This window comes from Talpa europaea (genome assembly GCF_964194135.1).
Source record: "Talpa europaea genome assembly, chromosome: 14".
NCBI classification, from domain to species: domain Eukaryota; kingdom Metazoa; phylum Chordata; class Mammalia; order Eulipotyphla; family Talpidae; genus Talpa; species Talpa europaea.
In genome coordinates this window covers 92,400,446-92,427,327 of record NC_140082.1, presented here as the reverse complement: position 1 = coordinate 92,427,327, position 26,882 = coordinate 92,400,446, and the positions used below count along the sequence as shown (strand labels likewise).

Here is a 26,882-nt window from a genome sequence, read left to right as displayed (position 1 = left end):
TGAGGACTTTTAGGTATTCGTGGGCTGCCTGCATTTTTTCTTCTGAAAAGAGCTGATTCACATCCTGTTTCCTCTGCTGGGCTGCCGCTTTTTCTTGATGATTTATAGGCACTCTTTGCATATTATGGATATTAATCCTTTGTCATTTACTCCCCCCCCAATTTTCTCTGCATGTCTTAGATTCCACCTATTACCAAAAACTGTGGTTATGGTGTTCTAGGCGTGTCTGTTCCTTCAGCTTCTGTTTCACACTGTGCTTAGAATTTCTCTCCCTGAGATGACTCAGCTGCTGCCTCAGACATTCTGAGAAACCATGGCCACACGCTCGCAGTGGCAGCAAATCATGCTTATTCAAAAGAAAATGTTTATTTTAAAAATAAGAACTGTCATCCCAAGCATTTATTTACATATTAATAGATATGGGTAAAAATTACAAATGGCATTAACAAAACCACAGCTTTATGTTCACAGCTTGTCCGATGCTGACAAACAAGCCTGTGCGTGCCACGGCCAGGCCATTAGGAGAACGCGAACGTGGGCTTGAGGAAGGGACGGTTCACGGGCTTCGGTGGGGCCATGATCCCCAGCTTCCTACTGGCCACTGACGCCGCCTGCGCCCCGTGCACAGCAGACCCAGGTGCGAAGACGCTGCAGGCTTTAGCTCTGGAGGATGCCTTTCTGCACGCGGTGGACCCCCTAAGGTGCGACAAAGAACAGAAAATTAAAATGCTGAACAAAGCCGAGTGCGAACCGCCTCCTTTCCGACCTGCAGGGAGCAGGGTCCACGCTGGCGGTCTGGCGGTCGCTTCTCCGCCCACAGAGCCCAGGACTGAAGGAAGCTGCCCTTCACACAGACTTGCCCTTCATCTGTTTTCCTACAACGTCAAGGAGTCTTAATTCTGAGAGTAATTCTGAGAGCCTCCACCGGGCCACAGAACTAGGCCCACGTTGCTGATCTGTCCAGATGCAACGAGGGAAGTGAGAGCACCGTGTTTTGAGGCCCTGGCCCCTACCCGCCCCCGGAATGCTGGCTGGTCGTCTGGGGACTGGGGAAGTCGGGGCCTCTTTCTGGCAGGCCACAGATGTGGTACCCACAGAGGTAGCACGTCCCTCTTGGCCAGGGCGGAGTCCCGGCCACAGGCTCTCAGGAAGCAAGCGCTCCACTGCAGGCGCAGCAACCCTCCAGGAGGCAGGGCCGCCCCTCGCAGCAGCCCCAGTGGCCCCACAGCTCGTCATTCGTCACTGCGCAGGGCATCCCTGGCCTTATCTGAATTCAGGGTGGGGGATGGGCAGTCTGGGGCAGTGACATCCTGGTGGGCTGGCTGAGGAGGTTTTTCCACATTTTTGACCTCTGGCTGAAGGGCGGTTTTACTGCCACCATCTGCCAGGTGGCCAGAGGAGCAGCCTTCAACTTCCTGCTGAGAAATGAAGCCCCAAGCGAAGAAAAGCCGCCGCTGCTGCTACCGGACAGCGTGGACTTGCCATGGCTGCTGCCCTTGGCAACCCTGTCCCCCCTCAGCCGGGAGCCAGGGCTGGTGGGGTGTGAGTCTCAAAATGCGGGCACCCAGGGTGTGGAGGACGCAGTCTCTGGCCAGGGGCCAAGCTCACCCCGTCCTGCGCAGCCTCCTCCGGAGAGCAGGCGGGAAGCTGGGAAGAGGCTCCCAGGGGCGAGGAGGAGGTGCCGTGGAACAGGTTGTAACCTGACAGGCTTGAGCCTGGAGGGGTCAGGGAAGAATCCGGTTCCACGCCGGCCTGATCGAAGCCGGCCTCAGAGTCCGCGCCGGCTGCTGGACGGCGTGAGGTTTCCTTCTTACTCGACCGCGTTCGTCCAGTCAGGAGCCTCACCCGGGAACGGAAGCCGCGCAGCGGTCCTCGGGGCACCCAGCCACACGCCCGCTAGGGCTTCAGGGAATGACTCGGCCTCCCCTGTAAACGGTGCGGATGGTCCCGCTGGGGTCCCGCCCACACACTGGGTAACGGGCATCAGAAGTGTTTCAAAATCTAGCAGTGGACTCGGTTGCAGAGCGTTTCCCCAACGTTCATGCCACAGATTCCCTTGACAACGCTCCGCCATGCTCCCCGGCCCCTGCTCGCAGCCGCCTCGAGGGGGCTTGTGGAGACAGCCGGATTTCAAGGTGCCCGAATCGCCCCGGGGAGAGCCACGCGGGACCTACCCCCTTGTCCTGGAGCCGCCGAAGCCGGTCCTTCTCCGCTTGGGCCTGTGGGAGGCGGCCATCCTTTTCCTCTTCCTTTCATTTCTGGTTTGATTTGCAAAGTAGTGAGAAGAGACAGGTGCCTCCGCCTCCGACGACGACTCAGAGGCGTTTCGCCCAGGGCCTCTGCTGCTGGGCGGGCTAACGCGCGGGGCGTCCTCAGCTGCAAGGGGACGAGGCAGGCCTGACTGTGACGGGGCTGCAGGCCTGAACGTGGCTCCTCCTCCCCACTTCACAAAGCCCCCGAGGGCTCAGTGGTGATTTTTTAAGTAAAGGGATCACGGCTTGCTAGAGCAGCGTGACCCCCGTGAGCAGAGACCGCGGCTCAGCCCGCCCTCTGGCCACGTCTGGACAGCGGCTCCAGGACCTCACTGAAAAGCACAAAGCAGTGGACAACCCAACCCTCACCCACGCTGAAAACCTGCTCCCTGCTCTGGAGGGCCAGGGGAACAAGCAGCGACCCACTGGGGAGGCAGAGCCCCCGCTCCCCTGGACGCCATGGAGGTCTGGGTGACTGGCTGGCTCAGCTGGGGGCACCGCGTCTGCCGCCACAGTGTGCACGACTCTCCCTCCTGGCGGCTTCCGCAGAGCGCTCGCCTCCCCCCTCACCCCCCCACCCCCCCACTCCAAACCAGGCTGTTAATGGAATAATTACGAGGCGGGGGACGCCCGGACACCCTGCATTTTCAGCACCTCTTACGCATAAAAGCGACCAAGCTGCACGAGAACTCGAAACGCGCTGCCCCCTCCTTGCCCTTCTTCCGCCCCAGGGGCTCTGCCGTTGGAGAGGGAGACACCTCCCCGGCCGTCCCGCTGCCCGGCGGGCGCCCAGACCCTTCTGTGCTCTCATGCCCCCTCGCTGAAGCTTTCTCTGCCTCAAAGTGAGGTCCGTCACCAGAGGTGGCCATGACAGGCCTCAAGAAGCCGCAGGAGCGCTGGCAGATGAGGCCACTCCGGCAAAGCCTCTCAGTGGCCAGCGTGGACAGGACCCCCGAGCGCTGCACTCACACGTAGCTCCTGAGCATTTGGGCTCCGCCCTACATTTTACCTTCAGAGGCCAGAGGCGTCATGGCTGCTGGGCAGCGCGTCCTCCCCAGGAGAGGCGGTGCAAGAGGTGATCTGAAGTGGGCAGGGGCCACCCAGAGCCAGAGAGTGGCCCGTCTGGGCCTGCACGCAGGGTGGTTCCTCAGGCACTTGCCTTACACACCCTCCTCATAGCAGGTTCAGTACTGGGACCCCCGGGGGGGCCGATGCACCCCCATGTCAGTGCAACGAGGCAGAGGAAGCATCAATACCCCAGCTCAGACCCAGGGAGCAGCCCCGGTCGTCCTCACGGAGGCCTCCAGTGGCTGCCCACTGACCTGGAAGCGTCCGCTCCGAGTATTTCTGCAACACTGAAATCACTTCCGCACCGTATTTCTCCAGCTTGTCTTCAGTAACACCGTCAATTTGAAGCAGGACCTCAGGATCAGAAGATAAAGATTCTGTGCGTGGAAATAAAATCAGGAATTAAATGGCTACGCGGAGAAAACCCACGGAAGCAGGCTCACCCCGCCCAGCACAGCCAGTCACATGACGCCTGCCGGCAGAGTGCCAGGCAAGGGCGACTTCCTAAGAGGCGGCCAGCACCCAGGGGCCAGCACTCAGAGGGGCCAGCACCCGCAGGGGCCATGGGCCGGTCTGGGGTGTCGGCAAAGGCACAGAAGGCAGGCAGAGGGCACGGGCAACGGCGCCACAGGCCTCAGGGCTGGCCCAGACTGGCTCTTGTCCACCGTGGCTCGGCCGGGACACATGTGCCCGGCTGCAGTGCCCCGCCGCCCCATCGCTGAACATCACATGGCGGGCAAACGATGGACACAGGCCGGCAGCATGAGCTTCGCTGGAGGCCGCGGGTAGGTGTCCCGACGTCCTGCATGAGAGGACGGTGCAAGACGAAAAACCACACCAGGGGCCTGGACGCCAAGGACTGTGTGCATCTTTGAGGGTGCAGCTCACCTTGAGCGTCAGTTTAAACTGCGCTCAATTCCAAGGAGAAATAAAAGACCGAGCTACGTTTGTACATCTACGTCTCTTAGTAACCCTGGCTATCATACCACAGGTAAGACACCCCCCCACCCTACCTGCGAGCTTCTTGAGAGTGGCGGTGTTAAAAATGTTGAAGTAATGGACACCAAACACCTTCCCCAGAGACTTGCAGACTTCCGTCAGTTCTCCAAGGCATTTCTTGACCATCTCTTCCCTCTGAGACACCTTTGCCACCAGAGCTTTCTGTTTTTTCACACTGCTGGAATTTTCTGTTTCCATAAAGTCCACCTTTGTGAGAGAAAGACCAGAGGGGTGGGCGGGCGCAGGCCCAGACACATCCGCCCACGGTGGCCTCGGGCACTGAAGTGTGTGTGTGTCTCCGGGCACTGTCCCGCCCAGCACGGCGTGGCCACGCGTTCCCCAGGCCACACGGCACCCTCCTGCGCGTCTCAGTTCTGCCGGGCGAGCCCCATGAGCATGCGCGTGCCAGCAGCAGTCAGAGACCTCAACAGCTTGTTTGACAGGGGTCACCTTACGCGGGGCCGCGATGAAGGTCTTTGCACGCTAAGAGGAAGGGAGTATTTGCATACAGGCCCGGCACGTCAGTCCAGCAGCGCTAAGCTTTGGCAGAGACACCGGAAGGCAGCGCGTCTTTGTCCACTGTGGGATAAAAGGGACACTCAGAACACCCACCTTTAGCTGCCCGCTGAGGACGACGTGGGCTTTACTTCCGGGCATCATGTAGGCAATCGCCTGGTCGTTGGCGTTGATGTACAAGTCCTCATCCAGTATCTTGTCGAGCACCAGCTTCTTGAAGAGCCTCTCGGCGTTGTGGCGGGAGTAGGCGGACCCCTTTCCAAATATCCCCGACTGAACTTTCGCGCTCTTGCTCCCTGGGAGGAAGGTACCGGAGTTAGTTTAGTCAACGTGGGTGACCGTCGTCTCCAGGAGGCTGAGAGAGGTGTGGACAGAGGACAATCTGCTCCCCGGGGGCACCCATGGCAGAGCCCACTTCAGTGGGATGAGGCCACCCGAGAGACGCGAGGACACCGTGGCTGCGTGTCCTTCCCCTGTCATTTCATAACCCACGTCGACTAAAAATAGCAGCAAAATAAGTCTGTCAAGTGCAAACACGGCACTTCCAGCCTGTGACACGCTGCTAGAGCCTCAACCGGAAGGAGGGCCTCACCCGCGCCTGGGCAGGACAACGGACTTCCAGTCTCCGGACACTGCCTGGTCCGCCCGAAGGGGCCCGCCCGCCCAGCCCGGCCTCTCGTCGCCCTCAGACGAAGCCACGTGGATTCCGCAACAAAGGCACAGGCTTGAGAGACAGCGCCACCCCCTCCCGGGGCTGAGGGCGCTTTGCTGGGGTCCCAGGCTCCCCTACTACCATAGTCACCGAAATCCTGCCCAAGAGCAGAAGGAACCCCCCGCCCCCCGCCGCAAGAACTCAAGGGTCCTAACCCCACTTCCCGACTACAACCAGGGCAGAGGCCTCCGGCCCCAGGAAGATGCCCTGCCACCCCTGCACCCCTCCCCACCTCCCCCAACGGGCCTCCCAAAGGCCGTTTATCTTGAGTCGAGTTCTCCTTGAGGGCTGCACTCCTGCTCCGAGTGCGGGTGCCCCGGGGTCACGAGCTTCGGCCGGATGCCACACTCGGTCTCTTTCCTCTGGTCCGTCCGCTTTTCTCCCCACGTCAGCTGCAGCTGCGGCCCCGGCTCGTCTCAGCACACAGCGCCTCTCCCGGGCACTCCGCGGGCCTTTCAAGCTCAAGGTTTCCCCCTTCTACTCTGGAGAATTTTCTTAAATCACTGGTCTGGTAATTCTCTATTTTCCATTTCCAAAATGTGTGCCAGACTCTGCCTCTGCCAAGAGGTGATCGTCTGCGTCTTTCACGCATCTTCGCTCAGGTTTCAGATTGACTTTCCAACCTTCCCCCTGAATCTACTGTCAATCATTTAAAAATTAAGCTCACTGCGCATTTCCCATCCACAGCGTTGTCTGATCACCTGTTCCTGCGAGACCCTCACGAGGCGCCCCACGCCCCCAGCTGCTGTCTACTTTGGAGTCGCCTCGCTCCAGGCTGCGCATCCTGCTTGGGCAGCCTCACCACCTCCAGTCAGCCGGCTGGACTTTTCAGGCGGACTTTCTGAAGCTCCCATCTAGGTCTGTTTCCCCGCAAGTCCCTCCCCGAAATGGGGCTGTAGGGTAAGCAGATGGGACCAGGCTTTGGGGGGCTGGCTGTCCCCCAAAGGCCACTAGGGCTCTGGACCCTCACTCGCTGCTGGCCTCCTGCTCAGGCAGTTGGTTTCTTTCTGTTCTAGAATCAATTCCACTCGGTTCTTTTGTGGGCAGACTTCCTTTCACTGCCTCTCTGTATTTTTTTTTTAAAGATTTTATTTTTATTATTTTTACAAGAGCTGGGGTGCAGGCCAGATGTGCAGGGGGTGAGAGGACTCACCAGAGACAGAGCAGGGAACAGAACAGGCAGACTGACTGAAATCCACGGCTGAGGGGAGCAGCGGGGAGACAGGAGAGGTCAGCTGCACCATGGGGGTTGCTCCTCAGCCAGCGGGGACTGAACCGGCACTGCGGAGGCTGCAGACAGCTCCACAGCGCTGTGCTCAACTGCCTGCGCCACCAGGGAGGCCCCTCCCACCCCGCACTTCTGGCTCTCCTGACTTTGCCCCCTCAGCCCCCCCTGGGCCTGGAGACTTGAAGCATGAGGCCCAGGGACAGGCTTGGCCTCCCTCGAGCCCCCTGTGAGCACGCTCCCTGCACTCCAGCTCGCCGGCTCCACGCTGCTGCCCGCCTCCTAGTGATCTGAAGAGCCTCTAATCTGAGGATGTTCTCTTCCAGCTCCCTACGTTGCTGTGGATTGAGCCCCCATTTTGTTTCCAGAGGGCCTCAAGCAAAGGCAGCGAGACTGACACCCAGGCCGCCGTCCTGAACGGGAGCCAGTCGATGGGGGAGTCTCCGAGCAAGCCCCAGCCCGTCGCTCAGAACTGCATCGGGCTTTGTTATTTTCTTGTTTGTATGTGGAACTCCTCATCTTAGTGACTTACCAAATAAAGCTTTTATGCTGAAACCCCTAAGTGCCTTAAGAGAACAGACAAAAAGGAGATTTTTTTTTAGCGCACTTGCAGCAAATTCTTTAGATGTTCAAGTTCAACGGCCGCGACCCTGACGACGAGACAGGAGACTCACCCAGGAAGATGTCGACCAGCATGTTCATCGTGAACCTGCCAGCAGGACCGACGTGCTTGGAGTTCCTCCGCGGCTGTGCTGAGCTGTGCTCCTGGACAAACCTGACAATGTGTCTGACATCATCGGTCACGTCTCTCGTCTTGTAGTCCTGTGACAGAGAGATGACGTTCTGCTGGGATGAAGATAATGCCGCCGAGACTGCAATTAAATACCAACCGCAGCTGTCTCGGGAACCGCTTCCAGACCGAGACCACGACGGGGTGGCCCGGGAGCCTGTCCTTCCTGAGCGCCGGAGCCACCCTGTCTTCCGAGTCGGCACAGCGCCGTGGCATACGCCGCGCCTTCCCAGGCCTGAGCCGAGCACGGGCTTTGTGTTCACCCTCCCTACCTCCCGGAACGCACCGCGTGGTGACGCTGGCGTGAAGAACACTACCGAAGCCGGTCAGGGCCAAGTGGCCACGGTTTCGCAGTCCTCATGGGACGCGGTCTGGCAAGGGCTGTGACTGGCCCGCGCCCCCTTCTCCGAGACTGCTTCGGTGTCCCTGGGCTTCTCACCTGCCCAGCTCTCTGCTCCGGTCTCCGCCCCGAGTCTCCCTCTTCTCAGCCTGTCCACGCAAGTCTCGGGGTTCATCGGCCTATGGTAGTTTCTCCTGCCTACCCTCACATAAGAGCGCCACCCCGTCATGGTTCAAATACAATGGACACGCCAACCGCTTCTAAATTTATAGGCACACCAGCTCTCTTCAGAGTCCCAGATCGGATCGACATCTCAAACACCATCATTGCACACCACACTCCTGAGCTTCCGGCCGCTCAGCCCTCCCCAAATAGCTCGCCCGAGGGGACTTCATTCCCCCCAGCTGCTCAGCCTCCCCATCCCCCCCTCACTGCGCCTGCTCAGCCACAAGGATTTTCTTCTCGACATCCCTCCAGTGCACAGGTCCACGCCCCCCCCTCAGGCCCTGTTCATGGCTTTGGTCAAGAACACAGACCCAAGAGCTGCAGCTGACCCCTTCCTTCCAGCCCCTGCTCAGACCTCGCCCGTGCAGCAGGCCTCCCTGGCACTGCACGCCTGGCACCCCACCCCTCCCGATCCTGCCTCGCGCACGTTCCCTCCACACGCGTCCTCTAACTTTCGCTCGTTGCCACCCTCTCTCCGCCAGGACACCAGCTCTATGGGGCAGGGCTTTTATCTGGCTTGTTCTGTGATGTCTCAACTCCCAGGACACTGCCTGCCACAGAGCAGGCCTCAGCAAAGATTTGCAGAAACAGCGACCTGATGAGCAGCGTCAAGAGCGGGGGAGTGGCGGAGGAGACGGCCAGGACTGAAGAGCCCACCCTGAGTGACCCCTGTCCTGCCTATGCCACAGACCTTGGCACCTGCCTGCCTCACAGTGCCCTGGGGAGATGCCATGTGGGCTGGGCCCCCACCTCGCTCATCTGTGACTCCCCAGCAGACACCTCCCGAGCTTTGTTAGCCGTGAAGCTGCTCCGCGTGGCACACAGATGTGGGACAAGGCGCGGTGGCCTGGCTGGGGGCATGAGGCTGGGCTTCCCGGCCAGCAAGCTCTGCTCAGGGCGGGTGCTGGCACGCCCACCCAGGCTCACGGCCACAGTCCTTTACAGGTTTTTAAAAACTTCTGAATATAAAAATAATAATAGAATCAGCCTGAATTCGGACACATAGCACGCTAGTTACGGAACCACTTTTGAGAATGATGTGGGTGAATGCAGCGCAGAGTGGAATTGAAAATATTCAACTTGCCCATGTTGAGCCCTTTCGGGTATCTAGAGACGAGCAGTATTTCTAAGTTAGCCTGTCACCATCGGTATGTAAGTAACGCCTCAGCATTTGGACAGGGCAAGGGCTGTTTCCACAGACGTGCCACGAGCACTCTGGAAGGCCCCTCAGCCGCGCCACGCGAGAGGAGTCACCTTTCCGGGTACAGGCGCGTGGGGCTCTAGGCTGTGATCTGACTTCAGTGACCTCCTTGACCCTGGTAACCTCCTTAATTATAACAAATTACATACGTTCTTATCTTACCTTTGTTTTACAGCAATTATCACAGGATACTTCCGGGTATTTCTTACAAAAATCAGGGTTAAATTCATTTTCACCAAAGTAAGCCAAAAGCTGCATCCGCCTGCATTCCGTGATGTTTTCACAGTAGTGCACCATGCTGTACAAGTTATTGAAGTGAGTCTCCTTTGTGTGATGGTTTCCATCTTTTTCCACTAGACGAGGAAGAACACAGCACAGCAAGCTTATTAGAGTGGAAACACAGACAGCACGTAACACACACATTTAGAGTAGATGCAATAACGTCACATATCAAGTAAAAGTTATCAACTGCGTTATGTTTCAAGACGACACTGCCCGCAGGACGGTCAGGGGGCACTTGCCTACCCTCAAGGCCGCGGCTGTACAGGGACAGAGGGCAGCTGTCAGGCGCAGCGCAGCTTCCCTGTGGGCCTTGCTGTTCCCGGTGGGGAGACCCAGGCTACACTGTCCGCCTCAGAGGGTGCATGGAGCCACACCCAGGCCAGGCAGCCCCGGGCCTCTGGGGCCCACAGGGATGCTGCTCTTAGTGTGTGGGACCCACAGGATGCCACAGGAGTGCCAGGTGAGGGCTGCGGGTATGACCTTCCGTCCGGGGGGTCGTGGTGAGGCTGCACCCCTGCAGCTGCTGTGATGAGGACAGGCGCCCCCAGAAAGGCCAAGTGAAACAGGAGGGATGGCAGGCCGAGCTGACTCCAGGGTTGAGGGCAGCGGCGGGCAGCCAGGGACAGGCGGCTCTCTCCAGCTCACGAGGGTTTTTTTTTCAAAGGGCTGCTAAGTCATGAGGGCCTCAGTGACCTGCTTGGACCAGGCTTAAAACCACGATGGAGGCACTAAAGTTTAAAAGTTTCTGTTTTCACCAAGAACTGTCCTGGTGGGTGCAGGGACCTGGCCTGTGGAAAGATGGACATTCTGGCAGCAACCAGCTGTTTTCTGCCTCTAAAAACGAGGAGCCATCACAGCACCTCCCTGGGAGGCTTTGATGGTCACAGCAGGTGGAGCAGGGGGCACAGTGGCCTACAGAGCTGGGAAATGCAGTGCCTGCCCCTCGGGGAAGGTGAAACGCCCAGAACTCTTCCTCAACAGCCAGTGTTTCGGCAAACGAGATATGTGGTTTGGCAGTGCCTGGTGACTGCCGTGCCCACGCTCGCACCTGTCACAGCCCACCCCGGGTGTCTCCCAGAAGGTAAACGTCTCTGACGACATCAGAGCGGAAAAATGGCAGAGAACAGGCAAACCTACGCCTAGAGATTCATCCCACATAAGTGACCGCATAAAGGCCCGTGCTGCCAGTAACAGAGACACCACACGCCGCGGGGCCGAGGCAGTACAGCGGAGTCATAACTACGCGCTCTTGCTGCCTGAAAAAATGCGGGGACCGTTTACACAGCAGCACATCCACGTTGTCAAATACATGCACCAGGGAAAAGCCAACCCCAAATGCCAGACAGGCCTCCCTGACGGGCAGGGGCTTCAGTTCTTAACTTGGCTGGGGGGACAGGAAGCCTCACTATTTTCTCTTTTTTGCAAGCCTTTCTTCCCGTTTAACGTGTGTTACGTGCAAGGATGCATGGAGAAATGGGCCTGGGAAATGCCAAGGAAACCAGTCACTGGAGTCACTCCTTGTGTAAGGGATGGACTGTCTCCAAGGTCTGTGGCTTGGAAATTTTCAGCCTTCAACGGGCCTGTATCATTAGTGCTTTCCAGGACGAGCATGACTACTTCTATAATGAAAATGAACCAGAAGTTTCTACATCTACACAGACATCTCTCTTTTCAATGATTAAAGAAAACTGGGGACCTCCCCGATGGCGCAGCGGTTGAGCGCTGGGTTGCGAGGCTGCCCGCGGCCTCTGCGGCGCCGGTTCGATCCCTGGCTGCTCCCTGATCACTGGAGGAGGGTCCCGCATGGCGCACAGACCTCTCCTGCTGCCCACTGCTCCCCTCAGCAGTGTACTTCGTCGGTCTGCCTGTTCTGCTGCCCGCTCTGGCTCTGGTGGGTTCTCTCACCCTCCCGCGCTTCTGACTGTACCCAGTGCTTGTATAAACAACAACAACAACAATAAAATAAATAAATCTTAAAAAAAGAAAACTGGGCCCAGAGCCCCACAGCAGGAGCAGCCCTGCCCCCACGGAGGGCAGAGGGCCCGCAGGGCCACACTTACTCAGGATGAGCCTCTTCAGCCGGGTCACGTCGTGGTAGGTGTAGAAGAGCAGGCAGTGTGACACCTCCCCGTCGCGCCCGGCGCGGCCGGACTCTTGGTAGTAGCCCTCCACGGACTTGGGGAGCGAGGCGTGGATCACGAAGCGCACGTCGGGCTTGTCGATCCCCATCCCGAAGGCGATGGTGGCGCAGATGACCTGATGGAAGAGCAGAAGCCTGTCAGGCTCGCTTTCAAAGGCATTTTACATGGTGACAAGCTCGCAGCATCTCATGGCCCCTGCCCAGCACAGGCGCCCTGAGACTCTGGCGGCGTTGCAGTCCTGCTGGCCCCGGCCCGGTGAGGAGCGCTGTGGTGTCACCGGAGCACCAGGTGAGGGGGCTGCGTTCTTGCCCTAGGTGGGCGTCCTCACACGGGTGTGGTGTCCAGGCCTGGGCCACAGCCGTGGGGCCACGAGCCGTGGGCTCAGGCCCCGACCCCGCTGAGCAGGGGCTCTTAAGAGGTGACAGCTGATCGCACACCAGCTCCTCTCATTCCTCAGCCAGTGAAAAAAAAAATCTCTTTTTTACAGGTGTGCATGTGCATACAAGGCACAGCGCAGGTAGCTACCGGCAGTTACCGGCCAGCGAGGTGTGCTCAAGGCAGCCTCAGAAGCCTGAGGAATCAGATTGTAGTAAAGAACAGAAAGGCTTTGTGACTACACATTTCAGCTGCAAATTTAGGACCTCTTTAAGAGGACAAAAGTGCTAGTCTCCAGGCAGAATCACATTACACAAATACAGTTGTCGGTCTTTTTTCAGCGCCAAAAAAACAAAAATGCTGCTGCAAGAACAGTATCCCCGAAGCAACCGAGCTGTCCGCAGCCCAACGGCTGAGGGAGGGAATTAGGGAGGGCGGCGGGGGTGCCACGGGGCGAGGTCAGCACCCTTCTCAGGTTGCAGTCTGGGCCAAGGCGAGTCTCCTCCAGACAGTCCATAGCAGCCTCTGGTGCGGGAGGCGGGTCAGCCTGCAGCCCTGTAGGTCCCATGAAGTGTGGGTGCTTCTGAAGACAGGCGGCCGGGTTGCTCCGGCTGCAGCTCTGTGACGGCCGGGCAGGCAGCAGCTACCCCGCGCCTGGACTGTGAGGCTCAGTGTTCTGGGAGCAGGAGGGAACAGATTTTTTTTTCCCCTCAAGATTTATTTCTTTATGCGTACAACAGCTGGGGTGCAGGCCAGAGGTGCGGGGAGAAGGGGGCGAGAGGATCCACCAGAGACAGAGCGGGGAACAGATCAGGAAGATTGACAGAAAGACACTGCTGAGGGGAGCAGCGGGGGAAGCAGGAGGTCTGCTGCGCCATGTGGGTAGCTCCCTGGCCAGCCGGGGATCAAACTCATGCTGCAGAGGCTGCGGTCCGCTTCATAGCGTGGTGCCCTCTTGCACCACCAGGGAGGCCCAGGAGCCATCAGATTTTTAAAAATCACCTTTAAAAAAGCTCATTTTGATCCAAGTTGTTTCTGTGCACACACGTATGTATATACGTCCATTGCAGACTATTTTCACTGCACAGTTTACCAAAGCGTTTTCCAGAAAGGTCCTCCTGACGACACGGAAGCTCCTAGTAGAGCCATGACCCCAGCAGCTAATCCACGTTTGCTGGTGAACGAGACGAGACGAGACTGGTCTCTGCTTTATACTCGAATTCTGTTTACTAGCAAAGTGGCACTTCTGTCTCCTGACTGCCAGCCCCTTCACTGCTGAGGGTTTTCCCACTGAGGCCCAGTGAGCCCTCACCATGTCTGACTCGCTGAAGCTTCCTCTCTACCGCGACTGCTGTTCGGTTTTGTCAGCACAAAAACACTTGGGTCCCGTCTTCCTTCTTAGCAACTCTTTCCTCAGGGCGCATCCATTCTGAAATACCAGTTCCTCCATCTACGTGGAGCTACTTTTGGCAAGGATCTGAGCTAAGCCCGCGTCACCCAGGCAGTGCGGCGCGAGGGGCTGGGTGCGGGCTGTCTCCCGGGCTGCTCGGCCGGCTCACGAAACCGTGGCCAGTTGTTAATATTTTCCTGCCAAGCTGTTTTACTCTCCTTTGAGTATTCTTCCAGGCAAACTTTAGAAGTTCGTCAGAGGCCAAAGCCACTAGAATTCTGATTCAACCTATAAATCAGCGTAGGGAGGGGACACCTCTAACTCCCAGCGACGCGCACCAGGGGCATCAGGAATGTCCGGAGCCGCACAGGCCTTCGCGCGGGTGCGGGCATGAAGACAAGGGCCGTGGGCCTCGGTCTCGTCTCCCCTGAAGAGTCTGCTCCCGCCGCTCTAAATCCGTGACGTCGTCTCAGCCACATCCGCGCTTGTACTGCAGCTGTCGACGACGCGTGCTCACGTCCCATTTCTTCCCGTTGGGGAAATCAACGCGCTGCACCCCAGCTGCACGCGGCTCTCTGCAGATGCGACGCACTTCCTTGCGGTACGTTTGACTACCGTGTCTATTTCAACTGCCCCCATGTCTTCCCTGCACCCACGCTCACTCCTCAGGCTGACCCCTCTCTTGTCGCCACCAAACACGATCTTCTCGTCTTTGTTTTCTTCACATTGAAGTCACTCGCCACATCACGGATTCTTCAAAGGTCTCCTTGCGTCAGACCGGTTTCATCTTGATATACATTCTGCCATTTGCTTTGTCGTCCCGGCCTTGTCTTACGGGGCAAACTGCATGTTCATGTCTCCCTTCACTGCAGCCTGCGACTGCCTTCTGGTGAATGCGCCCGAGTTTACATGAATCAAGTCTTGCATCTTCCCAAGGACACTAGGCTGATATCCTCTAACGTTTCCCACTAGAAAATAATTTTGATATTTTCCCTCTGAATCTTCAGAGGAATGATTTCGTTTCTTTCTTTTTTTGTGTGTGTGTGTGTGAGCTGAAATTTCATAAGCGACAAAAAAAATTTAGTTGTTTTTCTCAAGTAAGTTGGATTCCGGTGGGGTCTCACCAAGGCCGACGTCTGCCCCGGGGTGGGTGCCCAGCGTGTTCCTAGCTTCCCTCTTGATAATCTTGGGCTACAAATTTGTCATCTCAGAAGTAGATGTCAACATGACTCGTTTTCAGGGAAACTGAAATCCAAATCCTAGCAAGACATGACTTCCCGCCCACCAAGGACGGCTGCAGGAGCGGGCACAGCGGGCAAGGAGGCAGGGGGCCGGGGCCTCAGGTGCCGGGAGGAAGCGCAATGAGGTAGTGCTGTGGAAAAGTCTCTCTCAAAAAGCTAAATAGGGGCCTCCCTGGTGGCGCAAGGGGTTCAGAGACAGCACTGTGAAGCTACCGGCAGCCTCTGCAGCATGCGTTCGACCCCCGGCCAGGGTGCTAATGCACAGGGAACAGTTCCCCTCAGTCAATCCACCTGTTCTGCTCCCCGCTCCATCTCTGATGAATCCTCTCACCCACCCCAAAAAATCCTCTGGCCTACCCCCCATTTCTTGCATATGCATAAATAAAAAAAAATCTTAAAAAAAAAAATAAAGCTAGGGGCCTCCTTGGTAGTACAAGGGGTTAAGATGCAGTACTGTGAAGCTATCTGCAGTCTCTGGAGCACAAGTTCGATCCCCGGCCAGGGAGGTGACCCATATGGCACAGCAGACCCCTCCTGACTCGCCCCTGCTCCCCTCAGCAGTGTATTTTAGTACATCTGCCTGTTCTGTTCCCCACTCTGTCTCTGGTGAATCCTCTCACCCCCACACCTCTGGCCTGTACTCCAGCTCTTGGATGCATAAATAAATCTTTAAAAAAAAACAAACTAAATAGAGGGCTACCATGTAACATAGCAATTCCACTCCCGGTATCTGCCTACCCAAGAGAATTGGAAACACGTTCACACAAACACTTGCACACAAACATTAGCAGAGGCATCATAACAGTCAAGCAGACATAACCCAAACGTCTACCAATGCGTGAGCGGCCAACAAACTCTGCTCTGTCCACACAGTGGCTATTAGTCACACACAGTGCGCGGGCAGTGATAAGTGATTCATCACGGATGAGCCTTGGGAGCACCCGCTAAGCAAAGGCAATCGTGCAGACGTCCTGTCCAAGTTCACACACAGGACATGTGTGGGACAGAGCGGTGAGCAGGGCTGACGTGCGCTAGGGGGTGGTACCACTCCGGGCAGTGCGGAGTGACTGCTCCTGGGCATGGGGCGTCGGTTTTCTTTTGGGATGACGCCATGTCCTCCCATTAGTAGAGACAGCTGCACAGCTTGTGGCCATACCATAACTACACTGCCCGTGAACTCCGTAAGAGTGTATCTCAGATATGTGAGTTATATCTAAACAAAAAGGGTTTCTGAGTTAAGAAAGAAAAAGAACTTCAGAAGTTTCAAAAAAGATGTGTTTTTAAATCTCAGTCTTATTCTGACGTTCACTAGTGCTAAGGCCAAAGCAGGTTGCCTTCCTCGTGTGCACATCTGCTTATAAACTGTGAGGCTGTCTCCTTTATTTTTAAAACTGTGACCTGGCAGCCGTCCTGATTAATCCACTTGTGCTGAACTTCGTCTCTGGCAGAATCGCTGAGGCCGGCGTGATAAGCCAGAGCGGCGAGCCCGTCCCTCTGTAACGTGTCAGCCATGGTGTCACACTCTCGCCTGGAGAGGCAGTAAATTATCCCTGAGTCATCTGCCAAGAAACCAAAACAGTGTTGGGAAACGAGAACTTTTAACATAAACAACACAATTTACATTGTGCTCCCAGGAACAGAGGAGCCATAAGCAGAAGCCCAGGGGCCTCGTGGCACTGCACAGGCCAAGCAGGCGAGGAGCCCCATGCCGGCGAGATCTGACTGAACAGCCCCGGCTGACCCTTGGGTGGCCACAGGCAAACCCTGGGCTCCATGTCAAGCCAACTATAAAATGGGGAGACACCCTTTCACGATTTTGTAGAAAGCACAGGGTGACCTGTGTCACCCGCCTCAGACATGCTTCTTCCAACTCGGCTCCCTTCTAGGAAGCTAAACTAGGATGTAAATAAGGGTATATACACATTTTTTATCATTTTAAAAATTAAAACAAAACAAAAAACAGTGTCACTTTAGGGGTATAATTTAAGCAAGTAAATCATGAAACACGATCTACTGTCACAATCAAGTGTTTTCTGAGGTATTGAAAAAGCACCGGAAACGCCCAGGCGCTCGACCAGGCGGGTGGAGACACTGTGCAAGCGTGTGCTGGTGCAAAGAAAACACAACATGCACTTGTTACTGATTAACTGCATTTATCTAAAGGAAATAAAGCAAGAGGAAACCAGCTACTTGTCCTGGAATAAGGTCTGGCTTTTGCCTCTTTCTTCTCCTGTCTTAGGGATTTCCTTCCACGAGCAGGTGGTAGCACTGCTGTATGTACGGTATTTTTAAGATCAGAAAACACCTGGTCTTGAGGGAAACCACCTATCTGGCAGAGGGAAAGGTACACACTGAGCTCTTTCTATTAGCTGTGGGAGGCGTGGGGGAGGGCGGAGGCTGGAAAGGAAAATTACTGACTTTTCCTTGGTCTATTGTTTGATTTGTTTAAACAAATATGTATACTAGTTTTTTAAAAAATGAAAAATGTTTAACAAAATATTCTCCATAGAAAAGCAGAAAAGGGGCTGCATGGGAAACCACCATGAATTTCAGAATCTGATTCTAGCTAACCTAACCTAACCCAACCCAACCCAACCCAACCCAACCCAACCCAACCCAACCCAACCCAGCCGAGGCGGACGGCCCTGGGAGCAGGCACTAAAACAAAGAACAGTGTGATTCCCAGGGTGAGTGAAGCCAGAGGAAAGACCTTGATGTATAATCGAGGCCTGCAGGAGGGAGCGTGTAATATGTTTTGTCAGGGTTTACTGTTATCAAACCCAATGAGATTTTACAATTTCCAGCGAGAGCGGCAGCGCTCTGCTCTACTGACGGGCACACCAGTGCCATGGTGAGAGGGGTCCGGCATGCACTTCTACAGGCAGAGACGCCACCGCGTCCGCCCCGGGCAGGCTACCGCCTCGGTACTCACGTGGGTGATGCTTTCGGATCCACTCCAAGCAATCAAACGCCACCTTTTTAGGCTTTTTCGGTAACACGTAGTATTTCAGATTATGTCTGTTAAAGCTCATGCTAAACCTAACAGAAATTCCAAACATAAAATTTCGTTATTCTAAGAAAATACAGTTTAGTCATCTTCAAAAATTAAGTACGGACTTTCCGCAACACAAGCCTAAGAGCTGTCTTCAAGGGAGCCTTGGCCTGCAGTTTACGGACCAGCACGCAGTGAAGTCGGACGTGGGCCAGAGAAGGCTGGGGGTGGGGGACACCCTCTGCCCGCTGCGTGAGAAGGGGATGCGTCGGGGCTCAGCCCCGGGACCAGGCTGATCTAAAAGCACATCCCGGCCACCGGCCTCCTGCGGCCCCACGGCAGCGAAGAGCTGAGTGTGGGTTGGTAGGAGCCAAAGCCCTGTGCCCCACTCCGAGGCGGGGACCCTCCTGCCGCCCCTCGGGGAGCTCGCATGTCCCCTGCTGTGGCCTAGCTCCACCCATCAGTCTGAAGACAAAACTGCAGCCCCAGGCCCCCTTCCACGCCGCCCTCTCCCCCCTCAGTGACCTCGCCCCGGGCAACTAACCAGGCCCCTCACGCCAATCTCCTCGCCTCCATTCTGGCCGTTGTCGCCGCCATTCCAGCATAGTCATTTTTTCAAAGCTTTCAGACCACAGAAATGCGGGAGCAGTCGCAGGGCCCTCCCTGCCCCGCCCCGCCCGGCCCAGGAGCGCCAGCCCAGGCAACTCCGGGTGCTGGGAGCGGCCCTGGGGGTGGGGGGAGGCGTCCACACGCCCTGCAGAGGGGAGTTGGGGGCCGAGCCACTGGCTTGCTGGCATTGAGCGGGGCTCCCAGCTCTACGTGCACCGACCAACCTCCACAGGGAGGGCATTATAGGCAGCCCGGCGCCCCTCCCACCTAGGGCCCCCCTCACCAGGCAGCCCCTGGGCTCTCAGTGTGCAGATCCACAGGGTCTCCCCTTATCCGAGTTCTGCATCCTTTCCTATATTATCTCCTTTGGGGGTTTGCTGTCACTGCTTTAAACAGCACCCCAATATCCTTCCTATGAGTCCCACAGGGCTCCCAGTTCAGACCGCTTTTCAGGTGGGTGGGGTCTGCTCACCCCCAAAGACTTTCTTGGGGTGCACAAGCGAAGGTGGCGACTCCCCCGACTCCCCGTGCACCAGTGCCTCATCCGGAGACAGGAGAAAGACGCCCCTGGGCCATCAGGCCACTGCCTTCTCCCCACATTCCCACCATACAACTGTCCTCTCAATTTCTTGCCCCCGCCCCCCAACTTTTCTGAATTTTACTGCCTTGTGCTGTTCCAGGCTGTGAAGAAACCTCATCCAGGGCGGCTTGGACTCCTGTCAACCAGAACCCTCCAGGTGCAGTGTGTGCCTGAGAACGGCGGGTTGGGACATCGGGGAGGTGCTGGGGCCCTGCAGGGGTCGTCACTGGGGTGCAGAGGGGAGGCGGAGGGGGACGCTCCACTCCCTCCTGAACCTTCAGCCTTTGACGGGAGGAGGTGCCGCACTCTGAGGGCTTGAGCTGGCAGAGGGGCGTGGCAGGTTGTGGCAAAAGAGGCGGTGGACAAAAGGCCAGTCCATGTGGCTGTTTGCTCATTCTCAGGTGATTATGTACAATCACTATTAGGCAGAGGAGAGCTGCAGACCTGGAAAATCTATGGCATAAGTGGTATAAGGGGTTGAACACAGCACTGTGGAGCCATCTGCAGCCTCTGTAGCATGAGTTCGATCCCTGGCTGGCCAGGGAGCGACCCATATGTCTCCCCGCTGCTCCCCTCAGCAGTGGATTTCAGTAGACCCACCTGTTCTGCTCCCCACTCTGTCCCTGGTGAATCCTCTCACCCCCCCCACCTTTGGCCTGCACCCCTGCTCTTGTATGCATAAAAAAATAAATCTTTAAAAACAAATCATAAAATGACGTGAGATAGGACATAGCGTTATCGAGTAAAATCCAATCAAAAATCAAATCTGCGCAGGAGCAGCGCTTGCGCAGCTGCAGATGAAGCCGCTGACAGTCCCCAGAGCTTGTTACTTGTAACAAACCTCACTAGGCGGAAGATGGGATGTCTGAAACCACCAACACCCTAGTTAGGGACAGCTCCCACCAAGTGAGGGCCGAAAACATGACGCCCACACATAGGCCAGCCACCAGCCAGAGGTGGATGAAGGCCCCTGCGCACCCTGAGACAGTCTGGCATGGGAGGGGGGTTGGCATGATCACCAGTGTGACCAGGCTTCTCTCTGGGCCGTGAACATGCCACAGACACAGATTTGGGGACGAGTGCAGACACTCCGTGAACACACGAAATGCCCATGAAACTCTCACCTTCCCGTGGAGGAGTGTCGTGATGTGTCACCTACATCTCAATAAAAATTTTATTTTACAAAGATTTCAGGTTCCTTAGTGTCCTCCCTGAGGGAGCACTGACTGGCGTGAAGTCCAGCATGTCCAGCTCGCGTCATTTAAGTGACATGTCAGGAAGTGGCAGCAATTTATGTCCCCTCCCGTGGTTTCGGGACGGAGTCAGCTGTCATGGGGACGTGCACTAAACAGTTCACGTGAATTGAAAAAGGAAGTCCGAATTATTTTATATAAGAAAATAAGCCTCATTGGCAATGGAAACTTTGCAATTAGGGTAGAGGGCAGTCGCTTCCCATTACTTGAAAGAACTAATCCGTAGTCACAAGTTTTGACTAATCTTCTAAAAAGCACCCACACGATAAAACAGCGCAGATGTGCGTCAGGCAGGTGTGCTGAAACGGGCTGTGCTTTGATCCCCCAACTCCCCCAAATATACTGGGAAGGCTCCTTTGGTGAAAGAGTAATAAGGACATTCACATCATTAAGTATTGGTCAAGCTTTTTTTTTTCCCGGTCAAGCTTTTTTTAGGGCATATTTCCCAGAAAAAGTAAACTAACAGATGACCCAACTTGCTTTACCAGTCAGATGGCGCCCAATTCTTTGTTTTTCATAAAATTTGGAGGATCTAACTGAGTTGTCAGCCGACAGATCATTGAAAATAATTTCGATGACAGATCATTATGTAATTCTGGCACCTACGTCAGCAGGAATCCAAATGACTGGGTGTTGCTGCCACAGTAAATGCCGCCCGTGCCTGTGTCCGCGCCCGGTGCGCGGCATTTCCCGATGCATGTCCATAAAAGCCAGAAATAGGAATGAACTTGATTCATCACAGACAGGAGCCACTCAGTTACACATTCCCGAGCAGAACATACTGAAGCTCCTCTGATCAGTGACGTGCTACCGACGACTGTGACCCCACCCAGAGAGCTCTAGCACGAGAAATGAGCACACACAGTCCGCAGGGTGCCCCCCCCACCAGGAGGCCTGCAGGGCCCACCGCAGCAGGGGGGAGAGCAGAGGGAACTACGGGTCCCAAGAGAAAAAGAGGAGAGTAACATACCTGCTAAAGGGTTAAAAAAACGAACTGTCTTTTCTGTGTTTCTAAGTGGATGACAGCAGGCACACAGTTGCTATTTATTGAAACTCATGTTGGAAAACGTTGGTTGTGAAGTTAAAAATGTCTAAGGAGGACGGTTTTCCCACCTGTGGCCAAAGAAAGTGTGGGGACTGCTGCCTTGGTCACCTCCACCGCCTTGGAAGCCTCAACACCACAGAGCTAAAGCCCATTCATTTGCCATCCCCACCCATGCCACCCCTGCATTTGCAGTTACGGTCAACGGTGCTGCTGGTCACTCTGCCAGAAACTTCCACTACGCCCACCTTCCTCACCCGTCAGAGGCCAGTCTTGTTGACTCAGCTCTGCCCCGACAGTCCCCTCGTGATGCCACCACGTGCTCTGCTAACCGGTGGCCACAGAGCTCCTAAAGGGCTATCCAGCCCTCCACACCCTTCAGATTAAGCCACTTCCCGGGGCAAAATGCCCACCCAGTAAAGCTCTGTCACCTCATCAGGCTACTGGTGGCTCCGCGCAGCCTGGCCTCGAGGCTTCTTCCCGGGGCCACCCCTCTGTCTCCCCACCTCTCCTATGGGAGACACACCAATCCTCAGGCCTAACTATAACTCATGCTAGAAACTTCAGCCCCGAATCCTCATTCTCTGCTAGTAAAAATGCCACTCCCTGGCCCTGCACCCCACCAGCGTGTCTACAATCAAGAAGGCAGATGGGAGCAAGTGCTGGCGTGGGAGTGGGAAGTCAACCTCACACAGCACTGGGGGAACGCAAAACGGTGCAGCTGCTTTGCAACACAGTCTGACAATTCTCCAAAAGATTAAGCGTGGCATAATCTTAAGACCTGACAATCTCTCTCCTAGGTACATGCCCAAGAGAAATGAAAACACATGCATGTGACCATTGGTACACAATGCTTCCCGCAAATGACTCGTGAAGCCCCAGAACATGGAAACACTCAAACAGCCATTACAGGATGAACAAAATGTACATGATGCATATGATGGAATATTATCTGACAATAAGAAGGAACGACAACATGGATGAACATTACTAGATGATGACCAGTGCGAAATGCCACAGGCACAGGTCCAGGAGACAGAGTGCAGACTGGTGGCGAGCAAGGGCTGGGGGGGGGCAGACAGTGGGGCTGTGATGGGTATGTTAAGGGGACAAATGTCCTAAAATTAGGTTACGCTAGGGTTGCATGACCCTGAGAATGAACTAAAGAAACAAACAAGCATTGAATTGTATACTTTAAATAGGTTAGTTTTCATGGTAAATTATCACCTCAAAGCATCTATTTAAAAGGCCAGTGCTGGGCCTCCCCGGTGGCGCAGCGGTTGAGCACTGGGTTGCAAAGCTGCCCGCAGCCTCTGCTGCGCCGTTTCGATCCCCGGCTGCTCCCCGGCCACCGGAGGAGGGTCCCACATGGCGCGCAGACCTCTCCTGCCGCCCGCTGCTCCCCTCAGCAGTGTCCTTCGGTCCTTCTGCCTGCTCTGCTCCCCGCTCTGGCTCTGGGGAATCCTCTCACCCTCCCGCGCTTCTGACTGTACCTGCCCCCACACCCTGAGGCCCCAATGCACACCCCATCTCTGCTGGCTCCCTTCTGCAGCTCGGGGTCGTGTTTAAAGGGTTCTGAGGGGGTTGAGCGCTGCGCTGTGAAGCTGCCCGCAGCCTCTGCAGCGCCGGCTCAATCCCGGCCGGCCAGCGAGGGTCCCACATGGCGCGCAGACCTCTCCTGCCGCGCCCGCTGCTCCCCTCAGCAGTGAATTTCATCAGTCTGCCTGTTCTGTTCCCCACTCTGGCTCTGGTGAATCCTCTCGCCTTCCCACGTATCTGACCTGTACCCCAGTTCCTGTATGTAAGGATAAATAAACAAGTCTTTAAAAAAAATAAATAAAGGGTACTGAGGCCTGTTCAGGTTCTCAGGGTTCTCAGTCCTCACGGCAGCACTGGCCAGGTGTTAGACTTTTCTACACAATTTAATTTCCCTGAGCCTCAGTTTTCTCATCCATGAAGTGAGGACAACAGGAGCGCAGCCTTCACCAAACTTGGTGTGGATGAGTTAACACGGCTAAGTGCCCGCACACAGGCCAGCAGGCCACGTGGTCACTGCCGGGGCGCTCCAGTTAACTGTCTGCACGGCCGCCTCGTCTCTCAGCTCTCTAAGGTCCTGGGAAAAACAGAGTTGATCACGCTATCCACTCTCATGTTCCCCCAGAGGCAGGATACCATCGCCACAGGGCAGCAGGAGAGGAGCCGGGGCTCCACCCAAAGGGCCTGCCATCCCCAGGGCTTCGGCCCGGTTTATCCCACTAGGGACCTACTGGCAGGAAAGACTAGGAAACAACATGCCAGAGGGTGTCCCTGAAAACACTTCCACCGAGCGTCTGTACCCTGAGGAGCACCACAGCTCGCCCGGATGTCCGCATTCACGGCACTTATGCCAGCTTGTCCTTGTTTCCCGATGAGCAAAAGGCAAGTGTCAAGGTTTCACCTAGACTGCTAGTCTTTGCTCCTCCAGACACCATCTCCCAGGCTGCCCACCCATAACCCAGAAGGCACGCACACCAGGGCTAAACCAGGGCTCAGCAGATGCACCAGAGCCCGCCTCGCCCCAGGCGGGGTGCACGTGGTCACCCAGGACGACAGCGCAGCGGCTCAGTGGCATGAGACATGCAAGGCCAGAGCCGTGAGCAAACCAACACCAGGGCCACTGCATGCTGCCTCCCACACGCCGAGCTGCCCCAAGCCACTCTGCTCACTGCTGAGCATGCATGGCCAGGGCTGCTGAGATGCACTTCGTTGTGGAGATCAAGCACAGGTAGAGCCCCAACACGGTTTCTGGACTGTCTGTACCATGGTGGATGTAACCGGGGCTTCAGGGGGAAGAACAGAGCGGGGCCGGCTGCTCACTCCTGAAGGGGACGCGAGGACACGTGGGTCAGCATGTGGTCAGCCCAAGCTCCCTAACAATCAGGATGACACAGGCCTGCAGGCTCTGCAGGACATGTACCCCATGGCAATGCTGGGACAGAGTTTTAATTTCGGTACGTGAAGAAAGGCCCTGAGGCCCTGGACCCCACACTGTGTCGCATGTCGGAACACCTGGGGTTCCCTGAAACCCACAGGCTCCCAGCTGCCCCAAATCTGGACCGAAGCAGCATGGGCGCAAGCAATGCACCGGGACTCTGAAGCTCTGTGAGATTGTAACATGCGGGCCCGGGAGAGCTGCTGTCCTGGGCTCTGAAACTAGAACAACTTACACCTGAGGCGAGAGGATCTTGAGCTGCGTGAGGATGTCCTTCTGCACCCGGGGGTTGGCTGTGGCCGTGAGCGCCATCACCGGGACGGAGGGGAACCGCTGGCGCAGCAAGCTCATCCTTTTGTAGTCCTGGCGGAAATCGTGCCCCCACTGGTTGGAAAGACAAAGCACTTTTCACTACCTGGCCTTCCTTACAGAAAAAGCAAACGCCACTCAATGTATTTAGAAGCACCTTATTCTTTAGTGAAACAGCAAAACAGTTCACTGAGCTTTTCTATGGTGGTGCAGATGCACATGCACGCGCACGGACGCACACGCACGCACGCACACATGGGGCTCGGCTGGCGGGAGAGCTGGCCTTACCTGGCTGACACAGTGTGCCTCATCGATGACAAAGCGGGCAAGCAGCCTCCTCCCATACAGGTTCTCCAGAGTGGACACCAGCCTGTTACTCGCACAGACCTGGAGCAGGAATGTTTGTGACCAGACGTTTTAAACACAAGACACCTGGCCTCCCCTGGTGGCGCAGCGGTTGAGCTCTGGGTTGCGAAGCTGCCGGCAGCCTCTGCAGTGCTGGTTCAATCCCCGGCCACCGGAGGAGGGTCCCACACGGCGCGCAGACCTCTCCTGCCGCCCGCTGCTCCCCTCAGCAGTGTCCTTCCGTCCTTCTGCCTGCTCTGCTCCCCGCTCTGGCTCTGGGGAATCCTCTCACCCTCCCGCGCTTCTGACTGTACCCAGTGCTTGTATAAATAAATAAATCTTAAAAAAAAAAAAAAAAAAAAAAAACCACGGACCACCTCACCTTAAGGACTCTGCTCTCTTTAAATTCTATGACAACTTAAACTGCATTAAAAGCGCTACATAAAATTGGTTCTCATTTCAGTCTATGAAGAGAGTCAGCAAAAGTAAAGAAGAGGGAACTCAGACGTCCTAGCAGGCTCACCCACAGTCGGGAGGGAGTCTAGGGCTTTTTCTTCCTCAATTTATCTGAAAGCCACCTATGTTTACATCTAGAAGAGGGTTCCGGGTGTGTGTCATGTACGTGCAAGTGGCTTGGGGGAAGCACACAGATACACACACGTGCTTAAATCCTACAGCTCTGGCCCTGACAGGACCACAGCAGTGAAGCCCCAGGAGCAATGACCACACCTGACACCTCTGTCCCAACAAGAACATGTCAAAAGGACACAGAAGCCAGCGTCACAGAGCTCCCCATCAGGGATGATATCAGAACATCAAAAATACATAAACGATGGCACCCACTGATGGCACGACTTCATGCTGACGTCAGTAAACTCACGGGGGAGAGGGGAAGCCCTTCCGACAGCAGTGCCCCCTCATCAGAACGGCCCCTTCTGCAGTGATGACCGGTCCAGGGGCCGACTTGGGGTGACTGGTCTCCTATAAGTCTGGCGTGGAGGACACTCAGCCTTACTGCACCCCACAACTGAGGATGCCCATCGATGACAAAGGCAAAATAGAGCTCTTCACAGGGGAGAAGCCTGGTGGACACCCCGCCAACTGGTGACCCAAGTCAAGTAGCGTCACCAGCTCGTGGTGGAGGCACAGCCCAGCCCCGGCCAGGACCCCCGAGATGGCCCCGCCCAGATGAACCCTGACTGGCCATCAGGGGACATCAGAGGAACTCAGGTGGGGACGGCCCTCAGCACAGTGGCCTCCGTCCGCAAGGCGTCCCAATGAAAGACAGAGAAAGCAACGGTTTAAAGGTGGTTTAGCTGCCCTAACTGTGAAAGCAACATATGATGGGGCTGCAGCCCTGCCAGAAAGGCAACTCAGGCCCAGGACAAGTGAAATCAGAGTAAGGCCTCCGGCCACGTGATGCTGCTACACCAACGAGCACCTTCTGATTCTGACAACAGGACCGAAATTTTACAGTCTACCTTGTTTTGGGGAAATGCACAGCGAAGTTTTAGGATTAAAAGGACATCATGCCTGTGACTTATTGGCAGCATCTGGCTTCCGGGAGGAAGTTACACATGAGTTCTCTGTGCTACACAGCAGAGCTTAGGTGGGAGTGCCCACATGCCCGCCCTCGGCGAGGCCCACCGGAACGTGTCATAGTACAAAGTGACATCAAGTGAAAATATGAAGTCCAAATATAAAAATGTACGTGCTCTTGTGGGCTTTAGTATTTTAAGATATTTAGTATTTTAAGATAATGATATAGATACAAACCTTCTCTGGAGTAACATACAGAAGCTTTATAATTGGGTCTTTTTTCGATAATTGGAGATAAATACTTGTAGCTTCCGAGTCAGTCTTATCACCAGTAAGATATGTTGCTGGAATCTAAGCACAAAGTAATCAACAATGTTAAGTTTTATATGTTAGTCTGACATAAGCTTATATTTATCCTTAGGTTTTATAAATATTACATAAGTCACTCATCAAACCTGTCAAAGAAAATAGCGACTTATTATTGC

At 55.6% G+C, this 26,882-nt stretch overlaps 1 protein-coding gene across 1 annotated transcript in view; it reads right to left on the bottom strand.

Annotated features, from left to right (window-relative positions):
* Positions 1-518: 518 nt before the first annotated feature.
* The window catches only part of BLM (BLM RecQ like helicase), a gene marked incomplete at its 3' end in the record, with an annotated part of 42,397 nt that continues 16,033 nt past the window's right edge, over positions 519-26,882 (bottom strand). Inside the window, exons 10-22 of the mRNA XM_084254114.1 lie at positions 26,635-26,748; positions 24,802-24,900; positions 24,440-24,588; positions 17,690-17,796; positions 16,156-16,316; positions 11,671-11,866; positions 9,491-9,681; positions 7,447-7,594; positions 4,932-5,131; positions 4,334-4,526; positions 3,575-3,697; positions 2,175-2,376; positions 519-696 (exon numbers count right to left, since the gene is read on the bottom strand). Of these exons, the coding sequence (XP_084110240.1) occupies positions 519-696; positions 2,175-2,376; positions 3,575-3,697; positions 4,334-4,526; positions 4,932-5,131; positions 7,447-7,594; positions 9,491-9,681; positions 11,671-11,866; positions 16,156-16,316; positions 17,690-17,796; positions 24,440-24,588; positions 24,802-24,900; positions 26,635-26,748 (2,061 nt within the window). The remainder of the gene's footprint in view (positions 697-2,174; positions 2,377-3,574; positions 3,698-4,333; positions 4,527-4,931; positions 5,132-7,446; positions 7,595-9,490; positions 9,682-11,670; positions 11,867-16,155; positions 16,317-17,689; positions 17,797-24,439; positions 24,589-24,801; positions 24,901-26,634; positions 26,749-26,882) is intronic.